Below are 26,707 nucleotides of genomic sequence, written 5' to 3'. Positions count from 1 at the left end.
CATGGAATTCAATATAGAAACATCATAGCATAACATAAACATCAGTTTCATGGATTAAAACATAAACACATGTTAGGGTTTCTCAAAAATCAAAATCCTCAAATCCTAAGTTCATGATATCTAACTCACATACATTACATACATTATGTTTACCCATAACCACTTGAAATCCCACCCTTACCTTAGTATAGATGAGATCTCTAGGTCCTTCTTCTTCTAGTTTCCTCTTCTCCTCTTTCTCTTCTCTTCTCTTCTATTCTATCTTCTTCTCTTGTTTTACAAAACTAACTCTAATCTCTAAAACTCTTACTATCTTTTTAACTCATACTGGACTTAATCCACTTATCCACTCATTATAATTAATTAGGCCCATTACTAGACAATTGTTATTTCTACTCATAAAATTCAATTAATCAAATAACACATATATTCAAACAATTCAAATAATCACTAGAACACATATTTAATTAATTATCACATCAAATAATGATTAATTAAAATAAACACCTTATAAATAAATACGAAAATTAAATCGGGATGTTACAACTCTCCCCCACTTGAAATATTTTCGTCCTCGAAAATTACCTCAAGTAAACAACTCGGGATATGAATCCCTCATCTGACTCTCAAGCTCCCACGTCACATCTCCACCAGCCAGTCCTCCCCAAACGACTTTCACCAAAGCGATCTCTTTACCACAAAGTTGTTTCACCTCTTTATCTTCTATCCGCATAGGTAATGTCTCCACGGTCAAATTATCTCTAACCTCAACATCATCTAATTCAAAAACATGCGAAGGATCCGCAATGTATCTCCTCAATTGAGACACGTGAAACACATCATCGAGATTAGCAAGTGACGGTGGCAACGTAATCCGATAAGCCACATCACCTACTTTCTCGGAAATCTGATACGGACCAATAAAACATGGTGTCAACTTACACGACTTCAATGCTCTACCAACACCCGTTACCGGAGTAACTCTTAAATACACATGATCATCTACCTCAAACTCAAGCGTTTTCCTTCTCTTGTCATGGTAACTCTTCTGACGAATCTGAGAAACCTTCATCTTCTCTCTGATCATTTTAATTTTATCAGTAGTCTTTTGAACTATCTCAGGTCCAACCACAACACTCTCTCCATATTCGTACCAACACAAAGGCGCCCTACACCTTCTACCATACAAAACTTCAAACAGAGCCATACCAATACTCGAATGAAAACTATTGTTGTAGGTAAACTCAATCAAAGACAAATAACTATCCCAAGCACCTCCCTGTTCCAAAACACAAGCTCTCAAAAGATCCTCAAGCGACTGAATCGTCCTCTCAGTCAGACCATCTGTCTGCGGATGATAAGCAAAACTCAAACACAACTTTGTACCCAAAGCACGTTGCAAACCTTCCCAAAATCTCGAAGTAAACCTAGCATCCCTATCTAACACAATGCTAGACGGAATACCATGCAAACTGACAATTTTCTTAATATACAGCTTTGCAAGCCTCTCCATCGAATAATCCATTCTAATCGGAATAAAGTGAGCAGATTTCGTCAACCTGTCCACAATAACCCAAATAGTTTCACAATTACTCGGAGTCCTAGGTAAACCAGAAACAAAATCCATAGAAATACTATCCCATTTCCATTCAGGAATAGATAACGGTTGTAACAAACCAGAGGACTTCTGATGCTCAATCTTCGATTTCTGACAAATCAAACACGAATACACAAATTCCGCAATCTCTTTCTTCTTACCAGGCCACCAAAACAATTTCCTCAAATATTGATACATCTTAGTAGCACCAGGATGAATACTCAAACCACTACGATGTCCTTCATCAAGAATCCTCTTTCTCAAATCCGAAACATCGGGAACACAAACTCTATCATGACACCTCATGATACCATTCTCATCAATATGAAAATATCCACTTTTACCTTGTGTTTGAAGCCGAAGAGGAAAGTGATGTAGAAGTGAGTGATGGATTGTCTCGTCTTCTTGAGCAAGATGAAAATATTATTCATCCGTTCGAAGAGCAGATTGAGCTAGTCAACTTGGGTTCCGAGGATGATGTGAAGGAAGTCAAGATAGGGTCTCGACTGTGTCCAGATGCTAAGAAGGGGTTTATTGATCTTCTTAGAGAATATTCAGATGTGTTTGCTTGGTCCTATCAAGACATGCCTGGTTTGGATACTGAGATTGTGGAGCATAGATTGCCGTTGAAGCCAGAATGTCCGCCAGTCAAGCAGAGGTTGAGAAGAACGCATCATGATATGGTTGTGAAGATCAAAGAGGAAGTTCAGAAGCAGATTGACACTGGTTTCCTTGTGACTGCTGAATATCCGCAATGGGTGGCCAATATTGTGCCTGTGCCGAAGAAAGATGGAAAAGTTCGCATGTGTGTTGACTATAGAGATTTGAATAAAGCCAACCCGAAAGATGATTTCCCTCTACCACATATTGATATGTTGGTAGACAATACTGCTAAATTCAAAGTCTTTTCGTTTATGGATGGATTTTCCGGATATAATCAGATTAAGATGGCACCCGAAGATATGGAGAAGACCACATTCATTACACCCTGGGGAACATTCTGTTATAGAGTGATGCCTTTCGATCTAAAGAATGTTGGTGCAACTTACTAGAGAGCAATGACTACTCTTTTTCATGATATGATGCACAAAGAGATTGAAGTTTATGTCGATGACATGATTACTAAATCAATTGATGAAGAGGAACATGTTGAGCATTTGTTGAAGCTATTCCAACTTTTGAGGAAGTATAAACTCCGCTTGAATCCCAATAAGTGTACTTTTGGTGTTCGTTCTAGTAAGTTGTTGGGCTTTATTGTCAGCGAGAAGGGTATTGAAGTTGATCCTGCCAAGGTCAAAGCAATACAAGAGATACCTGCACCCAAAACTGAGAAGCAAGTCAGAGGTTTTCTCTGCCGCTTGAATTATATTTCCAGATTTATTTCCCACATGACTGCCACATGTGTGCCTATATTCAAGCTTCTTATGAAAGATCAATCTTGTGATTAGAACGAAGATTTCCAGAAAGCATTTGATAGTATCAAGGAATATTTGCTTGAACCTCCGATTTTGTCTCCGCCTGTTGAAGGAAGGTCGTTGATCATGTATTTGACTGTGCTAGAAGATAGTATTGGTTGTGTTCTTGGTCAGCAAGATGAGACTGGGAAGAAAGAATTTTCAATTTACTACCTCAATAATAAGTTCACCGACTGTGAGACTCGGTATTCAATGCTTGAGAAGACTTGTTGCGCATTGGCTTGGGCTGCTAAGCGTTTGCGTCAGTATATGTTGAATCATACCACTTGGTTGATATCCAAAATGGATCCAATCAAGTAAATATTTGAGAAGCCTGCTTTAACTGGGAGAATTGCCTGTTGGCAGATGTTGTTATCAGAGAATGATATAGAGTACCGATATCAGAAAGCAATCAAAGGTAGTATCTTGGCTGACCATTTGGCTCACCAACCAATTTAAGATTACCAGTCAGTATAATATGACTTTCCCGATGAAGATATTTTGTACTTGAAAATGAAAGATTGTGATGAACCATTGCTAGAAGAAGGGCCAGAACCTGGTTCCCGTTGGGGCATGGTATTTGATGGAGCTGTTAACCAATATGGAAATGGCATTGGGGCAGTGATCATTACTCCTCAAGGCATGCATCTACCATTTACATCTAGATTGACTTTCAAGTGTACAAACAACATGGCAGAATATGAAGCTTGCATTATGGGGCTTGAAGAGGCCATAGATCTCAGAATCAAGTATTTAGATGTCTTCGGTGATTCGGCCTTGGTTGTGAATCAAATCAAAGAAGAATGGGAGACGAATCAACCCGGTTTGATACCATGTAGAGATTATGCGAGGAGGATTTCAACTTTCTTTAAAAAGGTTGAGTTTCATCATATCCCTCGAGATGAAAACCGGTTGGCAGATGCTCTTGCAACATTGGCATCAATGGTTATGGTGAAGTATTGGAATGAAGTTCTCAATTTATCTGTGATGCATCTTGATAGGCCAGCTCATGTGTTTGTTGTTGAAAAGATCAAAGACGAGAAGCCATGGTATTACGACATCAAATGTTTCCTCCAAAGTCAGATTTACCCGCCTGGGGCATCTTTGAAAGATAAGAAGATTTTGAGAAGATTAGCTGGTAATTTCTACTTGAATGGTGATATACTGTACAAGAGAAACTTTGACATGGTTTTGCTCAAATGCGTGGATAGACTCGAAGCAGGCTTGTTGATGACCGAAGAGGTTGAGATTCCTTCGTTGTGTGTGCTCATGGAAGCCAAGTTGACTGAAGCTGAATGGTGTCAGACCAGGTTTGACCAGTTGAATTTAATTGAACATAAGAGATTAACTGCCATGTGTCATGGTCAGTTATATCAGCAGAGGATGAACAAAAGCTTTTGATAAGAAGGTAAAACCTCATGTGTTCAGAGAAGGTGACCTTGTGTTGAAGAAGATTTTGACGTTCAAGTCAGATTCCAGAGGGAAATGGACTCCTAATTATGAAGGCCCATATGTTATCAAGAGAGCTTTTTCAGGCGGTGCCCTGATTCTTACAACTATGGATGGTGAAGAGTTCACTCGTCCTGTGAACGCAGATGCAGTCAAGAAATACTTCGCCTAAAAAATAAAAGAACAGCTCGCTAAGTTGAAAACCCGAAAGGGTGGCTTAGGCAAAAATGAGTGTCTCGGTGGATTGAAACCCCGAAAGGGCGATCCAGGCAAAAATTAGAGACATAAAAACATAAAATAATTTCCCGATAAGTTGAGTACCCCACCTTGGGGCAACTTATGCAAAAATTAGGGATTATGGCAAGTAACTGCATTATGCTAATCTTCACTGATTTTTTTTTGAAGACTTGTTCGAGCACAATGGTTGACATCAGTTCATCATTTCCATCAGCGATCAAGAGCACAGTGGATATCTAGAGTTGGTAGAAGGATTAAGGATCATTTGTATTCAACGTACCCCCTTTCCATGTAAATTACCATTTTCAACTTTGTAAAATCTATGGAGTCTTGTCATTTACAAACTACCATCCTATTAAATAAAGTTGAGTTTTTATCCAATTGTTTCTACTCTTATTTACTTCAGCCAATAGTTTTAAATTTTATTATGATCATTTTGAAATTAAATTTTTTATTCAAAATCAAGTTTTCTTTAATATATAAAAGCACAAAAAAAAACTTTTCCAAAGCAAGTAATAGTAATATCAACAACATTTCAGTAAGAAGCAGGTTCTTAAGTGTGAAGCATCTGAGGTTCCCCAAGCAACTAACTCTTAGGGTATCCCTTGACATTTGTGTTGATTCAGTTCCTTGGTGGAGTGTTTGATCCCCCAGTGGAGTTTCTTCTTTATCCCCAGCTGAGTTGGATGCGGCATGTCCCCATCAGAGTTTCGGCCTTCCCAGCGGAGTTCGTTTTTCCTCGGCAGATAGACCGTCATCAGAGATGGTTGATCTTCCCTAGTAGATTGTGTTTGCTCCCAGTCAGAGTTTCCTCCTGGTTTCTGAGCAGCTTTTTTATTCTTCCCCAGTAGTGTTGTCTCCCATTTTTATGGTGTTGACCTAAAATTCCCTACAGGTTTGGATGTTTTTCCTCAGTAGATCTCTTTCCCCAGCCAAGGTTGAGCCTTTGGGATGTTGATCTCTCTGTTCTCCAGCAGTTTGTCTCCATGATTTGTGGATTGACCAAGGATTATACCGGTGGTTCAATTTCTTTGCGACACCTCTGTATCCTTCGTGATCGTTTTGTCAGCATAATCACCATATATACATACACATAAACATTCATATAAATTCATGATTTACATATCCTGCATCTTCATATTTGATTTGTTCGATATTTTCATTCTCTGTTATGACAGTACTTTATCCCCATACCAAATCTGGTGTCTGTCCTCCTTCAATTGTAGAGTGTCAGCCCCTAAGTAGAAAAGACTTTAACCTTTCTCTGTTTCCCCACTGAGTTTGTTTCCTCGTGGATGATTGTTATTTCAGTTTCCTCTCCAGCAAATTTTCTGGATGGAACTACTCCCCTTGAGTTATGTCCTCATTGGGTTGAGTCTTGATTAACTGTTTTCTTTCTAGCTCTTACCTAGATAGATATCTTGGTCCCCTAAGAGTCTATTACCCAGTAACTGGTAATATTCTTCTTAGTTCAGTTTGTTACTTCTTGCCAAATACCCAGCAAAAGTACCCTTTTTCTCCTCAGCAAGATCCCTAGTGGATATCTTCTTTGAAAAGTATATCCTTGATATGTTCATCCTAACCGGTGACGGATATCTTTTCTTCCCCCGCAGGAGTCTATCCTTGATATGTTCACTTTAACCGGTGACGGATATTGTCTTCGTTGGTATATTACCCAGTAAAAAGGTAGTTGTAATTCCTATTTTTGTTCCTCAGAGAGTTAATCCTTGATATGTTCACTTTAACTAGTGACGGATTTTCTCTTTGATTGGTCTTCTACCCAGTAACCGGTAGTTGTAAATCCTATTGTTCCCCTTTAGCGGAGTCTATCCTTGATATGTTCACTTTAACCAGTGACATATTTTCTCTCCTTTGATATTCTATCCAGTAACTGATAGATGTAATCCCTACTTTTATTCCCCTTTTCAGAGTCTATCCTTGATATGTTCATTTTAACCAGTGACGGATTTTCTCTTTGATTGGTCTTCTACCCAGTAACCGATAGTTATAAATCCTAATTTATCCCCTCCCAAAGTAAATCCTTGATATGTTCATCCTAACCGGTGACAGATGTAATTCCCATTTGTTGTTCAGTTGGTATATCCTTGATATGTTCATCCTAACCGATGACGGGTATCCTACTTGACATCCCCAGGCAAGTCTATCCTTGATATGTTCATCTTAATTGATAATGGATTTTCTTCCCTGTTGAGTTTATCCTTGATATGTTCATCCTAACCGATGACGGATACTCTCACCCTTGGCCTTCTGCCCAGTAACTGGTAGTTGTAAATCCTATTTCCTGTAGTTTTCCCCAACAAGGCTATTCTTACCCAATAATCGTTAATGAATATTCCCCCTGGCTTTTCCTCAGCAAGTCATGCTTGATATGTTCATCTTAACCGATGATGGATGTTCTCTCTATCAGATCTTTATTATCTCCTTACCCAGTAGCAGGTAGTAGGTAATAGATTTCTGCTCCTCCTGTGTTGGAATTTTTATTTCTTCCCCAGTTGAGTTGATTACGTTTTCCTTAGTGAAATCATTTTGACTCCAGCGTGAGTCGAGTATTTTAATCTTACTCGTATCCCCTGCAGATGTTTTTGTTTCCCCTACACGAGTCGAGTACTTCAGTTTTATCCTGAATTATTCGTGTCCCCTGCAGATGTTGTTTGCTTCCCCGGCTGAGTCTTTCCATTTTTGTATGGAATTCCTCGAGTACCCCAGTAGTTTTAAGTCGTAGCCTGGCCTACGCATAACTCCTTTTATCCCCCAGAGTCTCTGTCTCCTCGGCGAGTTCCTTATGGAATGCATTGTGCTCCTGCGGACTTTCGGTCTCTCTAATTTCTTTTCCTTTGTGGCAATATTTCCCCACAAAGCATTTACTTTCGCATTCATATCATTTGCATCATGAGGTATCTTAAGGACCAAAATTTGTTTCTATATGTTGTTATTTAAGCCTATTCTACTGAGTCGAGCCAACGATTTTAACCTTCACCTCCCCAGTTAGAATGTCCTTAAATAGGGGCAGTTGTAAGACCCCAATTTTGACCCTAAGATCCCTCATGCATTTCCATCATAAGCATAAGCATTAGGATAATACCTTGGTATCCTCCTTACCCCTCCTTCATTGGGTTTATTTTGGGAGAGATCACCAAGCACTTTGTGATTATATTACACTTGTATATTATCATTTTACTAACCAAAATACCAAAAATATGTTTTTGCATCTATCTAACTCTTTTTGTAGGTATGGCATGATCTCATTGATTCATTGATCACATCTAGGGTTTGAGACCCTCATAAACTAAGAGCACAACCAAGAATTGATTCAATAATGGTTATGATCATCTTATATGAGTCCCACTTGTTTCTACATGACATATTGATTAAGTTTTCTTCAAGATTTTGAGGGTGATTTGCCTTGGAAACCCTAGTTTGACTAGGTATCTTGAGTAACTTCTCCAACAAGCTATCTCAAAAATTGATCAAATTTCTCAAGGGACACTTCAAATTTCATCACCTTATGCATATATGATCTACCATGAGCCAAGAAAGTCAAGATAATTGGAAGTTAGCAAGTTGGTTGATGGTGGTTGGCCAGATGAATTCATCTGATCAAAACTGGGTCTCCCTAGACCCTATCTCCTATAATTTGCACCATATGAAAGTTATTACAAGAGCAAACTTACTCTAAATGACATTATAAACAACTTTCATGTTGAGACCTAGAGCTAGTTTTGCTTGGAAAATCATTTTCTATGTTGAAACATTATAGGTCATTTTGTTTAAACCCTAATTTGAAAGTCAACTTCCTAAGACCATAACTTGCTCAATTTTTATGATATGAAATATTTCCAAGTTTCTTAATAAAATTCAGTGTGTCTACTTTATCTTTGATGTTTAGATTGGGAGCTAATTCAACTTCTTTGAACATGTGATATGAGGCTACATTATAGGTCACTTTTGACCTATACCATTGATTAAGTGATTTTTCCAAACTTCAAAAATGAATAACTCTATCATTTTAAAGCCAAATGGCATGAAATTGGTGACCATTTCGAAGGTCCTTGAGAGATACACAACTTTTATAAGGACACTTTTCTCATTTGAAGCTCCCATAAAAAGTTAAGCAAGGTGGAATATTGAGACATATGGCTTGACACTTAGAAAATTTTTGATACGTCAAATTTTTCCAAACTTCCACCTCAAATATCTCCAAGTTCCAAGCTCCAAATAAAAAAGTGTTCAACACCAAACTTGTTCCTCTTGATCTCACCTTTCCAAAGAGCTAAAATTCATGCATTTTAGATGAGAAATGCATAGGTTATGCATGGCTTAAACAGGATGATATCATTTGGCATGGATCAATCTTCAAGTAACAATGCACATGTACCTTGAAATCCAATTCATCTCCAAAGCATCTAATCATTCATTTGGACTTTCAAACCATCATTCCATGGGCCTATGCGCGCCCATGCACCTTGCTTTCATCATTTTGCCAAAATTGGAAAGTGAGAAGAGTGTGCTAATATCACATGGATTTGGCTATATATACAACTGCATTTGCTCAGAAATCACAGACACCTTGCGCTAGCTTTGAATCCCCATTGAAAACCCTTCACATTAAGAGGATAACCCTGATAAATTCATTTGAATTTGAGCTTGAATCTCCACTATTTTGGAATTCAATTCTCCAGGAATCCGTTGCTTCTAAGCCTTTCCATTCCTCTCCTGCAGGCAATTAAAGTGAAGTCAAGCACGATTTAGACCAAGATCTAGCAAGCTCAGACCTCTATTGAAGGTAATTTGCAGAATTTTTCAACTATTCGATTCTCCTTGTTTCTTGCTCAATTCCATTGATTCTTGTGTTGTCTGAAGTCCTACCAATATAGCAAGAAGTTTGAGTTGCTTTGAGGTCAAATCGAAGCAACTCAGATCATGAACCTCATTTTTCAATTCCACATATCTCTCAATATAGTTGGAATTGGAAGAATTGGAGGTGATATTCGTGCTCAGTGAAGTTTTATCTTTAAAATCATGTCCTTGTTTGGAATTTTGGTGATGGTTCATGTTGACCAGTCCGGTGAAGCTCACCGGAGAAGACAACCGGAGCTCTGGCTCCGGTGGTGATGTGTCTTTGGTCTAACCGTGTGATCCAACTCCCACGTTTTAATCTTAGCCGTGCATTGTGATTACTCATGTTACAACACTATTGACTAGGACATTGGTGGAACGCGCATTGTGGATCATCAGATCTGCCACCTCAATTAATGAAGGAGATCTGATGGTCCACGTATTTTAGCATTTTCTGAATTTCCATTTAATTCCATTTTCTTCAATAATTCATAATAAATTTAATATTGATCCAAAAAATATGGGACTTTCACCAAAAAATTTCATATATTTTTCTCTTTCATATTCTGAATTAAAATGATTTTTTGGATCATTATTAATATTTTTCATGAATTAATTGATTTTTCATTTGTTTTTAATTGTTTAAAAATATTTTTAAATATCCAAAAATTAAAAAAAAAATCTCCAAGGTCCTTTGACCTTGTTTGACCTATGATAAATCTCATGGCCATTTGTTTGGTGTTTTGATGAGATTTTAGGATTTGGACAAAATATATTTAAATTTAATGCATTATTTTAATATTTTTAATTGAATAAATGTCATTTAAATTATGTTGATCATTTGTATTGACTTGTTTGAGTTTGATTGTTTGTTGTTGGGCCTTGGTCAAGGTTGATTTGACTTTGTCAAGTTAATATTATTGGATTTAGGGGATTTGATGGAATGTACATTCCATCTCCCAAAATGAATGAATAATATTAATTTGGTAAAACGTCCTCCTTTGACCAATTTGTGATCTCATTCATCCCTTCCCCTCTTCATCTAATTCCCCTTCTTCATCCATTCATTTTCAATTGACCAATGACATCTCAAAATCCTAATGCTAGTTGATTGAAAGATTAACATGAGTATGGATGAGATTAGGCCACCCCTTTTTGCATATTTTTTGTGTGTGGTATGTTTAATGAGCATAGTTCATAATAATATGTCTCCAACATGCATTAACACCAAGAGTCTATTGCCCGACCTCAAATAGTTGTGACTTCTATATAAGTCCAATTACGATTGCTTAACATAGCGCTCAGTTTGTGACATAAAAGGCATAAGCATTTTAGTTAGTGAGATTGTAAGTCTCCCCTCTTCCATGATATTGTGTGGAAACTTGGCCTTCTTTCCTTCCTTTGGAAGATGTTTTGGTTCAAGGATCCATGCTTGTGGAAATTGGGTTGAGTGTTCTCTAAAGAATGTCTTGAAATAAAAAATCAAAACAAAACTAACTACTAACTTGCTAACTATTAACTTTTACTTTCAAGCCTTTATTTTAATGCAATTTACTTTTAGTATTCTATAATCATTTGCCATTATACATATCATTCTAATTGTTTATGTTAATGTAATTTTTCCTTTGTCTACTTGGACCATATTGTGTGATATTATTTTGCTTTGTGTATATCTTGTTTGCTTATGTGGTCTTTGACCATGAATACACTTAATAATAATAAAAAACCCTAAAAGACTTTTGAGTGGACTGTTGGTTTGATCTTGCCCAATTGGACTTAGAACTTAGCCAACATTCCTTTGCTAATGGACTTGGCCAATGCCAATTTGTTGAAGAACCAAGAACTTACAAGTTTGAATTCATCTGATATATCATTCAAGATCTCTCCAGATTCATCTGCAACATTGATCATTGTTAAGTTGTTATGTTGAACCTGTGAATTGTGGAATTCATCTACTACATGGGTTATTCTGAAGAAGATCATTGAAGTGGATAAGCTTGGATGAGGCCATCTTTATTTGATGCCTTTGCTCTTCAAGATTGAGATAATTGTGCATTTGTATGTTGCTTGAATCTAAAAAGTCCTAGGGAATTCTGGGTTTCTATTGACATACTTGTCTATTGGATTGCTCCCATTTGATCAGATCTTTTCAACTTTAAACTTTTAAATTTTTGTGTATAGGGTAGTCTCTTCATCTTCTCCCCATTTCTTTAATTTCAAAATCTCTCCCTCCATTTTCAAAACTTTCTTTGTGTGAACTACTTTTGTTCTAAACTTTGACCATTTTTAAAAAGGTAGAAACTTTGGCCTTATGCCATTGCATTTTCAAACTTATTTTCTTAAATCAAACATGTAAATAAACTTAACTATACTTGACTTAAAATTTCAATAAACCAAAAAGAACTAACTCATTCAAACCATTTTAGGCTTTTGTTCCCTTCAAACTTTAATTTTGTTAAAACCAACATACTCACTTTGAAATTTGTAGCACGAACTACGAGGTTTTGATCCCTCATTTATATGTTGGTACGTAGGCACAAGTCCGAAGGTCTTGTCAAACACAAAAGTATAATAAATCAATTCTTTTCTCATCCCCCCATTCTATTTGTTTGTAAACATCATTTTGTACAAAATACATATGCACACAAAAAGGGCTCCCTAGGAGTACCTAGGACACTTTGGGTGCTAACACGTTCCCTCTGTGTAACCAACCCCCTTACCTGCGATCTCTGACTTTTATTAGTTTTTATTTGAAAACTTTTTACTATTTGGGTTTTGTTCGTACTTTTCCCTTTTCCCTTGGAAACAATAAAAGCGCGGTGGCGACTCTTGTTAATTGATCTCTAGCTTGTCAATAGCTTGATGATCATGAATTTCCCACTACACTTCCCTAGAAATATGATGAAAAGAGATTTCATCAAAGTAGGGTATCAGTTTTCTGATATGCTCTTTATAAGGAATCAATTTGTTATCTCAAGTTTCCCAATCACCTTTTATCTGACTGATTACCAGAGCTGAATCACCATACACCTCAAGAATCTTGATCCTTAAGTCAATGGTTGCCTCCATGTCATAGATACATGCCTCATATTCTTCCATATTGTTGGTGCAGCCAAAGCATAATGTAGCGGTAAACGGAAGGTGTAAACCAGTTAGATAAGTGATAACTACGCCTATTCCATGATCATGAGCATTGGAAGCACCGTCGTACACGAGCGTCCATCGCGATCCTGGTTCGGGGCCTGGAATAGTGAAATCTCTGATAAACATGATGTTTTCATCTGGAAAGTCAAATCTCAATGGTTAATAACCATCTACAGGTAAATGAGCAAGGTAGTCATACAAAATACTCCCCTTTATTGCTTTTTGAGTCACATACTGGATATCATATTCGATTAATAACATTTTCCATCGAGCAATTCTACCAATGACAACAGGCTTTTCAAATATATACTTTATTAGATCTATTTTAGATATCAATAAAGTAGTATGGAAAACCATGTATTGTCTCAGGCGCCGAGCAGCCCAAGCCAAATCACAACAAGTCTTTTCTAAAAGTGAGTATCTGTTCTCACATTCAGTGAATTTCTTATTGAGATAGTATATTGCATGTTATTTCTTGCCTGTATCATCATGTTGACCCAAAATACAACCCATAGATTCATCGAGTACCGTGAGGTACATAATAAGAGGCCTACCAGGAACTGGCGATATGAGGATTGATGATTCTTACAAGTACTTTTTTATTTTGTCAAATGCCACTTGACAGTCATCATTCCACACAATCGATTGACTCTTCCTTAATAATTTGAATATTGGTTCACATGTAGCTGTTAAATGTGATATGGATCTGGAAATATAGTTGAGTCGGCCAAGGAAGCCTCATACTTCTTTTTCTGATCGGGGAGGTAGCATATCTTGGATGGCTCAAACTTTGTTGGGATCAACCTGAATACCTTTTTGACTGACTATGGAACCCGATAACTTACCAGATCGAACCCCAAAAGTGAACTTCGCTAGATTCAAACGCAACTTGAACTTCTAGAGCCTAGTAAACAACTTCCTTAGGTGTTACAAGTGATCATCTTCAGTTCTGGATTTAGCAATCATGTCATCCACATAAACCTCAATCTCTTCATGAATCATGTCGTGAAAGAGGGTTACCATTGCACGTTGTTATGTTGCCCCTGCATTTTTCAAGGTGAACGACATCACTTTGTAGTAGTAAGTTCCCCAAGGCGTGATGAAAGTTTTCTTCTCCATGTCATATGGCGACATCTTTATCTGATTATACCCTGAGAAACCATCCATGAAGGAAAAGACGGAAAACTGAGCTATATTATCCACCAAAACATCAATATGAGGCAAAGAGAAATCATCCTTTGGGCTCGCTTTATTGAGGTCTCGATAATCTACAAACATTATGACTTTTCCGTCCTTCTTCGAAACTGGAACGATATTAGCAACCCATTATGGATACTCAGAAATAGCTAGAAAGCTAGCATCTAACTTCTTATTAACCTTTTCTCTGATCTAGAGTGCCATGTCGGGTCTGGTCCTTCTAAGTTTTTGCTTGACTGGAGGATATTCAGGCTTGAGTGGCAAGTGATGTTCAACAATGTTGGTGTCCAACCCTGACATATCTTGATATGACTAAGAAAATACGTCAACATATTCATGTAGTAACTTGACTAACTCAAAGTGTACATGCTCGACAAGATATGCACCAATCTTTACTTCTTTTTTTATCAGTTTTCGAACCCAAATTAATGACATCCACTGGTTCTTTATATGGCTGAATCTCTTTTTCTTCATGCTCAAGGAGTCGTACTAGTTCAGTCGGTAATTCATAATCTTCCTCACTGTCATCTTCAGCTTGGTTAATTGGAAATCTAGACTTACAGCTGATTCTTGCCATGTTGTTATCAATGGTTTTATTTCCTCTGCGTGTTATGAGCTTATTTTTAGTGTGTTTTTTAATAAAGTGGAAAAAGAAAAAGCAACTTTTGCCATTTCGTTTTTAGTGGAAAAGTAAAATAACTGAAAGAAAGGGAACACAAATTTTGAATGCAAAAAATTACTTTCTTTATTTAATCACATAATAATTTTAAACATGGAGGCCCTTACAAGCTATCCTCTTGTCTCGGGCAAAAACAAGGGATTAAGAAAACAAAATGCATTATGTTTTCTCTGAATACACTATAGGAATCACTGAAGTTGTCCAGTTGGTGAGCTTGAATTCTGGAGGACATTTGCGTACAAGACTGGGAGTCTCTGGTTTACTGCCACTAGATTCTCCAATGATTGCCAGAGTGTGATCGCCTTGGAAGCCTGCACTGCTGAACTTGACAGGATTAAACTGTTGCTTCCTTGGACTTACTTTACGAGTTAAGGGATGATAGCCAATACCGAATATGTCGTGCTTCTCTGTCACATTGACGACTTGACCCCAACCGGCTAACGAACCTTTCTCTAGAGTCTGCTTGGCGCTTCTGATTGAAGATAAGATGGTGGTAGATGACTGGTCATGATTAGAAATATCTGAATTGACCTATTCAAATTCTAAAAAGTGGAATGGAATTTCAATAAGCCTTTCATCTGTCTCGACATATCTCAATGAAGAAAGCTCACTAACCAAAAGGTCTTCTTCACCACAAACTATAACCAACTTGTTATCGATCAGGAATTTCAACCTTTGGTGTAGTGTAGAAGTGACTGCCCCAACGGCATGAATCCAAGGTCTACCCAACAAGCAAATCTAGGCCGGATTGATGTCCATGACTTGAAAGGTGATAGTGAATTGGTGAGGTCCCACACAAATGGATAAATCTACTTCCCCAATGACCTGCCTTCTAGAGCCATAAAAAGCTCTAACAATCAGTGAACTAGTCCTCATTTCGGGCCCCTTAAACTATAACTGACTCAATGTAGCTTTTGGAGTTACATTAAGTGAGGAACTAATATCAACAAGGAATCGAGATAGAACAGAATCTATACACATGAATAAAATATGTAATGCCTTATTGTGAGCATTTCCCTCAGGAGGTAATTCTGCTTCATTAAATCCTAAATATTGGTTGGCGGTGATATTTGCAACCACGTCATCAAATTAATCGACCGTTATATCCTGCATCACGTGAGCAGTATTCAGGACTTCCAACAGTGCTTTATGGTGAGCCTCAGAACTCAGAAGTAAGGATAATATGGAGATTTTGGAAGGAGTCTGACCCAACTGATCAATAATTTTGAAGTTACTCTTCTTGATCATTTGAGGAATTCTTGGCCTTTGTCAACATAGATACTTTTCTTGTGACCTTAAACCTGTTCATCTTCAACCATCAGCCCCTTACCCTTGGAAGCTTCAGATTCTGCAGCTTTATCGGGAATAACCTTTGTTATGCTGGAACATTCGTCACAATCAGAGTGGCGGGTACAGATGCCCCTACCTGGAGAGGAGGAGTACGAAGGACCTTCTCCTTAGGAGGGACAACTGTGGGTGATGGAGATACCCTAGTGTAGCGGTGTATTCGTCGCTATATGATTTATCGATTAAACCATAAGCAAGAGATACATTGAAATTTCGAGTCGCCACCGCACTTTTATTTATCCAAAGGACTGGCTAAAAAGCGAACAAAAGCCTAAGAAGTTTTACACGTAGAAAACTAATAAAAAGATCAGAGAGTCTGGGTAAGGGGTAAATTACGCAATGGGAAGGTGTTAGGCACCCACTACGTCCTAGGTACTCCTAGGGAGCCCTTTTCACACTTGTTGTATAATATTGTTATTTGTTATGACATAAACATTGTGCAAACATGATTGGGATGATGAGAAAAGAATGTACAATTTTTATTGGGTTATTGGGTTTGAACGGATAAACCCGCTGCCTACGTACCTTCCATCAAAGGTAAGGATCAAAACGCCGTAGTTCGGCTAAAAGATTTCCAAAAGTTGGTGGATTCAATTTTAAACACAAGCACTGAGGCTTTTCATTATCAATGGGAGAACACTCGACCAAAAACAACATCCACCATGCGAGGATAGCTTCGACGTACTAGAGGGGTTAGCCCTGTTTTCAGTACGGAAGTCTTACTGTCGACTCACTAAGGATAGGCAAGATTTACATCAACCACAAAGATAATTGAAACCTATGGCTAATGCATGAAAAGATTAACAATGGACAAAGCCAAAACAAGTGAATGAGTGAAGTTAATTGATTGTGATTATGAAAATGAAGTCAAAATATAATTAAGATCAATTCAAATAAGTATTATGAAATGAAGTTTGAAAAAAAGGTCAAGGACTTGGGTCCAGGTTTGTAGTTTGGAAAACATGAAGATGTTTGCACAACACTTATGTTAAGTTCGAAATCAAAGTGTGAAAAGGTTTAGGACATAATGAATGATGAATGGATGTGGGTGGATTGTAAAACTTCTTAGAAGGTTCACTTCTTGAAATCACATAGCAGATGATTCAAGTATGTCCTTTGGAATAGCAATGGGTAATAATAAACAAACAAAGCAAAGAAAAGCGGATACCGGATGCCAATCACTGGTCTTATACCAATCTCCTAAAACAAAACGGGATATCAGAGGCCACTCTATGGACTTACACTAATCTCCACAGGCAAAGAAATAAAAGCGGATGCCGGATACCAATAGATGGATTTACACCAGTCTCCTAAAACAGAACAGGATATCAGAAGCCACTCAATGGACTTACACTAATCTCCTCAAAAGAAAACAAAGATGAAACATGGAAATTAACTGCCAATCTGTCTGGACTTAGGTTAACTCCACAGATGCTCATAGGAAAACCAATGCCACATTACAGGGACTTACAATGGATCCTCACATACAAGAACAAAAGCAACAATATGATCACAGGAATGCAAATGCCAACTTACAGGGACTTATAACTGCAACCTCACATACAAATCTAACAGATCAAATTATGATCATAGGACAACAGATGCCAACTTACAGGGACTTATAACTGTATCCTCACATACAAACAGATAAAACAGAAGATATGAGTGACCAATGAGGTCTTATACTCACTTCCATATCATAGGAGCAAATGCCAAAGCAATGGACTTACAATTGTCCTCAATGGGTAAACAACAATGATAAGTCATAAAGACAACTGAGATGATTATGTATTAATGGCAATTGATGATGATAAATGCATAACATACAAGCAAACAAGTGCATATGAAGCAATCAATCAATCAATGAATATCAAAACAACACACTCTATAGCCAAAACAAGGGGGCTCACACAAGAGGGTTTGACTATGAAAGTCCACTGTAATGGGTGAATGTCGCTCTTAACCTTGCCATTGAGAGGCTAAGGTGAAGCAGATGAAAGGAGATGAGGGGTGTGCCTCATTGCTTCTATCCCTGATCAGGGAGAGCATATAAAGAAAGTGTGGGAGCTCAGAAAGATGGAGCTCTTTCCACATTATTGACTCTATAGATCTTGGGTTTTTATCTCAATGCTTCAACCATGTAATGGGAGCAAGGAGAGGACACACTGAATAGTGGGGGATAGATTACTTATCCCTACCTTCCACCAATTGCCTTACTTGAAGGACTTTTCCTGCTTGGGACAATTTTAAACACACACAAGCATTGCCTCTTAAGGAGGACTTCAGACAGTTTGCCCGGTCAAATAACAGACCGGGTCTCCAGACTACATGAAGAAGAAGGGTTTATACCTCAAAGCAATTGCTAAATAGCAAAGCAAAGCAAGTTCAAAGAACTTAAGCAACTAAAGTACCTGAAAAAGTCAAACCAATTAGCAAACAGCTCAACAGTTTAAAACAAAAGGAAAGGATAAACAACAGTCAACCACAGAGGGACCAATGTGCAAAGCACAAGACTCAACTATATGAGTCACACCTACAAAACAAGGGTTAGCACATGATATATATAATCCAACTCAATCAAATTTGAATGATCTTTGAGGCATTGGTGCTTAACCTGAAACATTAACTCAATTGTAAGCTCAAAAGACCACTAGGACTAGCCTAGGGTCAAAGATGAAAGAAAAGGTCAAAACAGCAAAGAAAAGTCAACCCAATTCATGTTCAAACATTTAAGAAGCTACCTCAATTGGATTCACAATCAAATCATGCATCATTGTCATTTCATACACAAAAGAATGCAAAGCATGGCAAAGGAAGCATACAAAAGGTTAACAGCAAGACCTCATTCAAACGTCAACCCAAACAATCCCAAAAATTATCAAATAAATCACATTCAATCCTAACATCTAGCATGGCAGGCATGTCAAATTTCATTGCATTTGGATGAGAGGAAGGCAGTCAATTAAAATCAAGAAGTCAAACCAAATTCAAGCATGCACAATGAAGGTCAACAAACATGGGTCAACTTCAAAAAAACATATCAAATTGAAAACAGATGAGAAATGGATGGGATCAACACCAATGCAAAGCTCAAGATGTCTAGTTATCACATATGAAATTTTATGAACATACAATAAGATATGAGAATTTCACAAAGGATATGGCAATGTGTAGCACAAAAAGTCAACATTTGACTAGGCAGGGAAGAAAATTCACAATCAAATGGAAAACAGCATGATTAAATCCCAGAAAATTCATAGACAAACTAGACATGTAAGAGATCATTCATGCAAAATTTGGGGTCATTTGGATGTAAGGAAGCATGTGAACAAAAATTGGGAAGATGCATATCATTCATGTAGCACCAAATGCAACACCTCACTTCAAAAATTTGTAACTCACAAACCACATATGAGAAATGCATAAACTCTATATGGAAACAAAGGTAAAGGAGTCTAGTTTCACCAAAAAAAGTTTCAGGGGCAATGGATACATCATGACAATTTCACAAAAGGAATGGCAAAATGTATCAATTATGCATACATGTTAGGAAACCAATTACCAATTAAAATCCAGCCAATGAAAAATTAATTAAAAATCATAATCAAATACTAGACATCCATGTGAAGATGATGGAAAAATTTTCATGATTTTTGGATTTAATTTGAGAGAGAAATGAATTTTGCAAGTTGGATGAATAATTGGAGCCAGCATGATCAAATAACATGGTTTTAGTGAGTCAACAATGGTCAGCGTGGCATATTTGTAAATAACGAGCCACTAATCCAAAACGCTGCGTTTTGGTATACACAACGAAATGTTGTGATTGGCGGTTCCTCAATGGAACAGTACTCGGGCCAATGGCAGTGCAAATTCTGGGTTCAACATAAACCCTAGGGTTTAACAGCAAGGCATTAACATTTTCATCAAAACTCAACATCAATCGACAGCATGGCCAACAGCAGGGCAAGGACACAACAATGATCATGCAACAACGGACGAACAAATAAACCTAAACACAATTCATGTAAATTTGCTGGAAAACCATTTAGGGTTCATCATAACAGAAGCATATGTTCATCACCTTCATGCAACTCAAAAATTCAACATGCCCAGAATTAAAAAATGAGCATAGCCATAGCATCAGCACACATCAAGCATCACAAATATGGTGTTCATTTTCACTAGCTCATCCTAAACTAACCAAATCGATGGAAAACATATTTGAGTGCACAAGATAAAATCCAGATTTCTCATGATATAGTTAACCATTTTGGATGATACAAGTTGCATTCAAACCAGCATTCAAAGACCTACTTAACATATAGCATGGATTGGAGAATGAAGATAGTCGAAAACTTACTTGTTTTTGAAGAAAAATGAGATGCAGTGGTGTTCTGATGGATGCAGCTCGAAACAGATGGCCCTTGTGCTTTATGTTGATGGATGATGAAGTTCTTTAAGCTCAAGAATGCTTGGAGATGAATAAATCACGATCTGCCATTGTTGTGCATTGAAGAAAAACAGAATGAGGAAATGCACAACAGTTGAGATTAGGTGTTCGAAAACCCTCCCAAATGAGGTCCAAGTGAATAAACAATGGAGGTTGTTCAAGGGTTTTGAGTGTTTGAGCAGAAAATTCCCTTTTGGTGAAAATGCAACTTGAGAGAAAAAGAGAATTTGGTCGGGTGGCTGCAGCTAGCTAGGGTTCAAATGAGCAGAAAAATTGCTTTATATTGTCTGTTTAGCATTAGCTTAACAAGTGCTAAACTGGTTTTGTTTAAATGAAGCATTTTGCATTTTTGCTAAACTTGTACAAATGAACATGGAGGTGCAAAGTCCTGGTCGAATTGGGCCTGAAACCAGCTGCCAATGACTTATACAAATGTTGTTTTATGTTGCTTAATGAATTGCTAGCCTTTGCTTTCACTTATGAATCCATTTGCCAAAATTTCAAGTTATGCACCTTGGTCCAAATAGTAGTATGATGATAGCATGAGCATGATTTTAGGATTGGAGCAAATTGCAAATACCATATGAAACAAATCCCAATTGGCCAAAGTGAGAAAAAGTCAATAAATCAAAAAGTCAATGGTTGGTCAAACTTGATTTTTAAATGAAATAGGTCCAAAAATGCCATTTTGATTGGCAAGGTTTTGGTGGATGAAATTTATATTTTTGGAAAGAGGAGGAAAAATGTGGTCTGTAGGAAAAAACCCCACCAAATTTGGCCTTATGGTTTGAGAGATATGGCCTTTTGAAGTTCAAAAATTGGTGAAAATGAATTGATCATATCTTGCAAACCACACATGAGATTTGGGTGTTCTTGGACTTTTTGAAAATGGGAGAACAAGATCTTCAACTTTCATGTTGGGCAAAAATTCATTTGAAGCTTGTATCATGATGTAAGTTGAGGATCAAGAAGTTTCCATTTTTGGCAGTTGAAATTACAGGTCCACTTTCTATTTCTGGAAATTTTCTGTTTGACTTGATTTTCTTCCATGATGAGGTTTGACATGATAGATGAGGCTTGTACAAGCATGAATGAGCTCCTTCAAATCAATTCTATCCATCAGATCACTGATTAAATCAACAGTTGACCAAGTTTGACTTTTCTAGGGTTTTGAATGACTGGAGCATTTCTGATGAATTCCAAACCCTGATTCCTTGAGAACTTGACTTCAAATGATGTCCCAAGTTGTATGAACTCTTGACTATTGATCATGGTGCCCAAATTCTGCAAGAATGGCCACCATCCATTGCTTTGACTGACTGTTGACTGTCTTTGACCTAATTGCTTCATCTGCAATCAACAAGGTTAAACTGACAATATTTTTGTACTTTTTGGTTAATAAACATATGAAAGCAAAGATATACAAATGCAAAGTATGCTTGGTGATCAAGAAACAACCCACAAGGCAACCTACCCACTAGGAGGGGACTAGGGCATGCAGTGATCCTTGAGGCCATGATATGATATGATATGGGCCATGAGGGATCTTAGGGCCAAAATTGGGGTCTTACACCTAGGCGTGTACTTCAAAGTGAATACGGCCACTACGAGTCATGCCTCCCTCTCCAATTATATTAACAATTTTAGTGTCAGGGATTTGAATCTCTTTTCCACCCACGTATGCAGTCGTTTCATACCTCCAAGGCACTGCCTTGGTATCTTGATACGGGAATGGACCATGAACATGGATATGGATATGTTGAATCCTCTTGGGAGGCACTTTTATCTTCTTATTCCAATCAAATCCTTCTTCATGTGCAAGGTGTAACACCCTTCTAAAATACCCCAAATATTTAATTAAAATAACAATAACAAATATATATATATCAGAGTAATTATGCACCAAGGGTGTCACACAACACTTCACACATTTCACCATAAAATTCAGTCATGCTCATTATTTAATTCAAAATAACATTTTTGCATAATTCGCAGCGGATAAAAATCAAATCAACCATTCAAAACATATAACAGATTACATGTAAAATTATTCAACAATTAAAAACATCTCGTCCCGATGTTACATCTATCAGAGCATGACCCACTACGGAGACTACACTAGACTCCAAGCACTAGCTTCTACTCAATCACTGCTCGTTACCTGAAAATATAGTTGTAAGGGTGAGTTCCTCAATCGATATAATAAGCATTATAAATCATCATGTAATGCTAAGTAATTTAACACGTTTCATCACCCAAATCAGATTTTCACATTCAGTAACGGCACATCAACTCCAATATCATACTCAATAACAACATAAAATGCAACTCAATGAGACTCGACTCGTCATGCATGTGGTACCAATCGGAGTAAAACTCCCAACTTAAAATCATTGCCATTTTATTGGGCATCAAGGCATAAGCCTTCAACTTTCAACTTAAAATTTGCCAATCCAGGCCAACGTGGTGTGAGCAACGCTCCGACTTAATGCATATGAATGTACATGGCATACACGACTTTAAACTGTCGACAACATAATAATAATAGCAACACAACAATGTTTTCAACAAAATCAACTTATAATCAACTTATAATCAACTTATAATCAACTTTGGCTCACCAAGCCTACAACTCAGTAGTTTCAACAACTTTAACACAACTTATCAACATATTTGTATCAACACTTCATAACATAAACTCAACAAAGTTACTCATCACAATTAACTATAATAGGCCAATAACCAATTATGTTCACAACATTAAAAATATCAATTTTTCCAATTTCCAACAGTGTTAACCGGTTAACGCAGGACAAAACACACTTTCTGGCAAAACGCAACAGTGTTAACCGGTTAACGCCCTGGGTTAACCGGTTAACGCAGGCAAAACAACACATTTCCACAAAATATAACAGTGTTAACCGGTTAACGCCTTGGGTTAACCGGTTAACGCAGACAAAACAGCAGTTCCTGCGCTAACACAAGGCAGAATGCAAAGTTCTCCGCATTTTCCGCCGTTGGAGGACTTCCGGACCTCCGATTCCAATTCCGTAAAAAGCGATACGCTCGGGGAATCACGACTCACACAATTACCGATTCAATCACAGCTTAAACACAGTTTATTCATCACAAATTTTCAGCATTCAACATCCCAATTAGGGTCAATTCCACGGTTTATCACTACCCATGACATGTTAATCTATAATACCCATTAAACGACGATAAACCCCCCTTACCTGAGTTAATCCGGCGAATCTCTAAGCTCCAAGCTCTTCTCTTCTCCAACCTTCTTCCTCTTGCTCTGCCTCTTTGCCCTTTTCCTCTTTCACGATCGCTTCTCTGCTTTTCACGTGAAAACTCTTTACCAACCAAAAACCCTTTTTCCATATTCCAACTTATATATTTTCCACTAATTATTATTCCAAATAATATTAGTAATAATAATAATTCAATAATTCACTTTATTTAATTAAATTATTAAATATATTATTAACTTAATTAAATAATCCTCTTATTTAATTCGGGGTGTTACAACTCTCCCCTACTAAAAGAGTTTTCGTCCTCGAAAACATACCTCAAGCAAATAACTCTGGATAAGACTCTTTCATCTGACTCTCCAGTTCCCAAGTCACATTGCCACCTGCTGGTCCTCCCCAAGCTACTTTCACTAAGGCAATCTCTTTACCCCGCAACTGCTTCAACTCTCGATCCTCAATCCTCATAGGCGATATCTCAACAGTCAGGTTATCTCTCACCTGTACATCATCTACTTGGATCACATGCGACGGATCATAAATGTACCTCCTCAACTGAGACACATGAAAAACCTCATGCAAATTCGCAAGTGACGGCGGTAAAGCGATACGATAGGCTACCTCTCCTATCCTCTCCAAAATCTGATAAGGACCAATAAATCGAGGTGTCAACTTCTTTGACTTCAAAGCTCGACCAACCCCAGTTATCGGAGTAACACGAAGGAACACGTGATCTCCCTCTCGGAACTCAAGTGACTTCCTCCTCTTATCATGATAACTCTTCTGACGACTCTGAGCAATTCTCATCTTCTCCTGAATCATCTTGATCTTTTCTGTAGTCTGTTGAACAATCTCCGGTCCAACCACAGCACTCTCACCGGACTCATACCAACATAAAGGTGTCTGACATCTCCTACCATACAAAGCTTCAAACGGCGCCATACCAATGCTCGAATGAAAACTATTGTTGTAGGTAAACTCAATCAAAGGTAAATAACAATCCCAAGCACCTCCCTTTTCCAAAACGCAAGCTCTCAAAAGATCCTCCAATGACTGAATCGTCCTCTCAGTCTGACCATCAGTCTGCGGGTGATATGCAAACCTCAATCTCAGTTTAGTTCCCAAAGCCTTCTGCAAACCTTCCCAGAATTTCGATGTAAATCTAGGATCTCTGTCCGAAACAATACTCGACGGAATACCATGCAAACTTACAATCTTCTCAATATACAACTCGGCTAATCTCTCTAACGGATAATCCATTCTGATCGGAATGAAATGAGCCGACTTTGTCAATCTGTCAACAATCACCCAAATAGCTTCAAAATTCTTAATTGTCCTCGGTAAACCAGAAACAAAATCCATACTGATACTATCCCACTTCCACTCTGGAATAGCCAACGGTTGCATTAGCCCAGACAGCTTCTGGTGCTCAATCTTTGACTTCTGACAAGTCAAACAGGAATAAACAAAACTCGCAATTTCTTTCTTCATTCCCGGCCACCAAAATAACTTTTTCAAATCATGATACATCTTCGTAGCTCCAGGATGAATACTCAGGCCACTACGATGTCCTTCTTCAAGAATACTCTTCTTAAGTTCGATAACATCCGGAATACACACCCGATTACCAAATTTCAAAACATCATTCTCATCAACTCTGAATTCACCACCTTGACCTTGATTCACTAGAGTCAACTTATCAACCAAAAGCACATCGGATTTCTGACCCTCTCTGATCTCATCCAGAATACCACTTGTTAACTTCAACATTCCCAATTTAACACTATTGTGAGTACTCTCACACACCAAACTCAAGTCTCTAAACTGCTCAATTAAATCCAATTCCTTAACCATTAGCATAGACATATGTAATGATTTCCGACTCAATGCATCAGCCACTACGTTTGCTTTACCCGGATGGTAATTCAAACCAAAGTCATAATCCTTCAGAAACTCTAACCATCTTCTCTGTCTCATATTCAACTCCTTCTGATCAAACAAATACTTTAAACTCTTATGGTCACTGAAAACCTCAAATCTTGACCCGTACAAGTAATGCCTCCATAACTTCAGAACAAACACCACAGCCGCCAACTCTAAATCGTGCGTCGGGTAGTTCCTCTCATGAACCCTCAGTTGTCTCGAAGCATAAGCTATAACCTGCTTATTCTGCATCAACACACCACCCAAACCCAACAATGAAGCATCACAGTAAACCTCAAATGGTTCCGACGAACTCGGTAATATCAGAATAGGAGCAGTAGTCAACCTTCTCTTTAACTCTTGGAACCCTTCTTCACATTTTGAGTCCCAAACAAATGCTTGCCCCTTTCTAGTCAACATCGTCAACGGTAACGCCAACTTAGAAAATCCCTCAATGAACTTCCTATAATAACCAGCCAAACCAAGGAAACTTCGAATCTCAGCAACAGACTTCGGAGCTTCCCACTTAGATACCGCTTCTATCTTAGAAGGATCAACAGCAACACCACCTCTTGAAATCACATGACCCAGAAAACTAACCTCTTCTAACCAAAATTCACACTTGGACAATTTAGCAAATAACTTCTTTTCTCGTAGAACTCCCAAAACCACTCTCAAATGTTCAGCATGCTCTTCTTCAGATTTCGAATACACCAAAATATCATCAATAAACACCACAACAAACTTGTCTAGGTACGGATGGAAAATCCTATTCATATACTCCATAAATACTCCAGGCGCATTAGTCACACCAAAAGGCATTACAGAATACTCATAATGTCCATACCTTGTTCTGAAAGCAGTCTTCTGAATATCCTCGGTTTTCACACGGATCTGATGATACCCAGATCTCAAATCTATTTTGCTGAACACACTTGCACCAACCAACTGATCCATCAAATCATCAATCCTCGGCAAAGGATACCGATTCTTGATCGTCACTTTATTCAGTTGCCTGTAGTCCACACACAACCTCATAGTACCTTCTTTCTTCTTAACCAATAGCACTGGTGCACCCCACGGTGACACACTCGGACGAATAAATTTCTTATCCAA

The 26,707-nt window shown here is 37.8% G+C and overlaps 1 protein-coding gene across 1 annotated transcript; it reads right to left on the bottom strand.

The window, feature by feature from the left end:
- Nucleotides 1-586: 586 nt before the first annotated feature.
- LOC127104701 (uncharacterized) lies at nucleotides 587-1,795 on the bottom strand. The gene is made up of 2 exons (XM_051041871.1): nucleotides 1,380-1,795; nucleotides 587-1,079 (listed from the first exon to the last, which is right to left on the bottom strand). The coding sequence occupies exons 1-2, from the start codon at nucleotides 1,793-1,795 to the stop codon at nucleotides 587-589; spliced, it is 909 nt and encodes a 302-aa protein (XP_050897828.1).
- Between the last annotated feature and the right edge of the window lie 24,912 nt (nucleotides 1,796-26,707).

The sequence above is a fragment of the Lathyrus oleraceus genome, chromosome 7 (genome assembly GCF_024323335.1).
Source record: "Lathyrus oleraceus cultivar Zhongwan6 chromosome 7, CAAS_Psat_ZW6_1.0, whole genome shotgun sequence".
NCBI lineage: Eukaryota > Viridiplantae > Streptophyta > Magnoliopsida > Fabales > Fabaceae > Lathyrus > Lathyrus oleraceus.
Note: the sequence above shows the minus strand (reverse complement) of the source record. Positions and strands in the feature narration are given on the sequence as shown.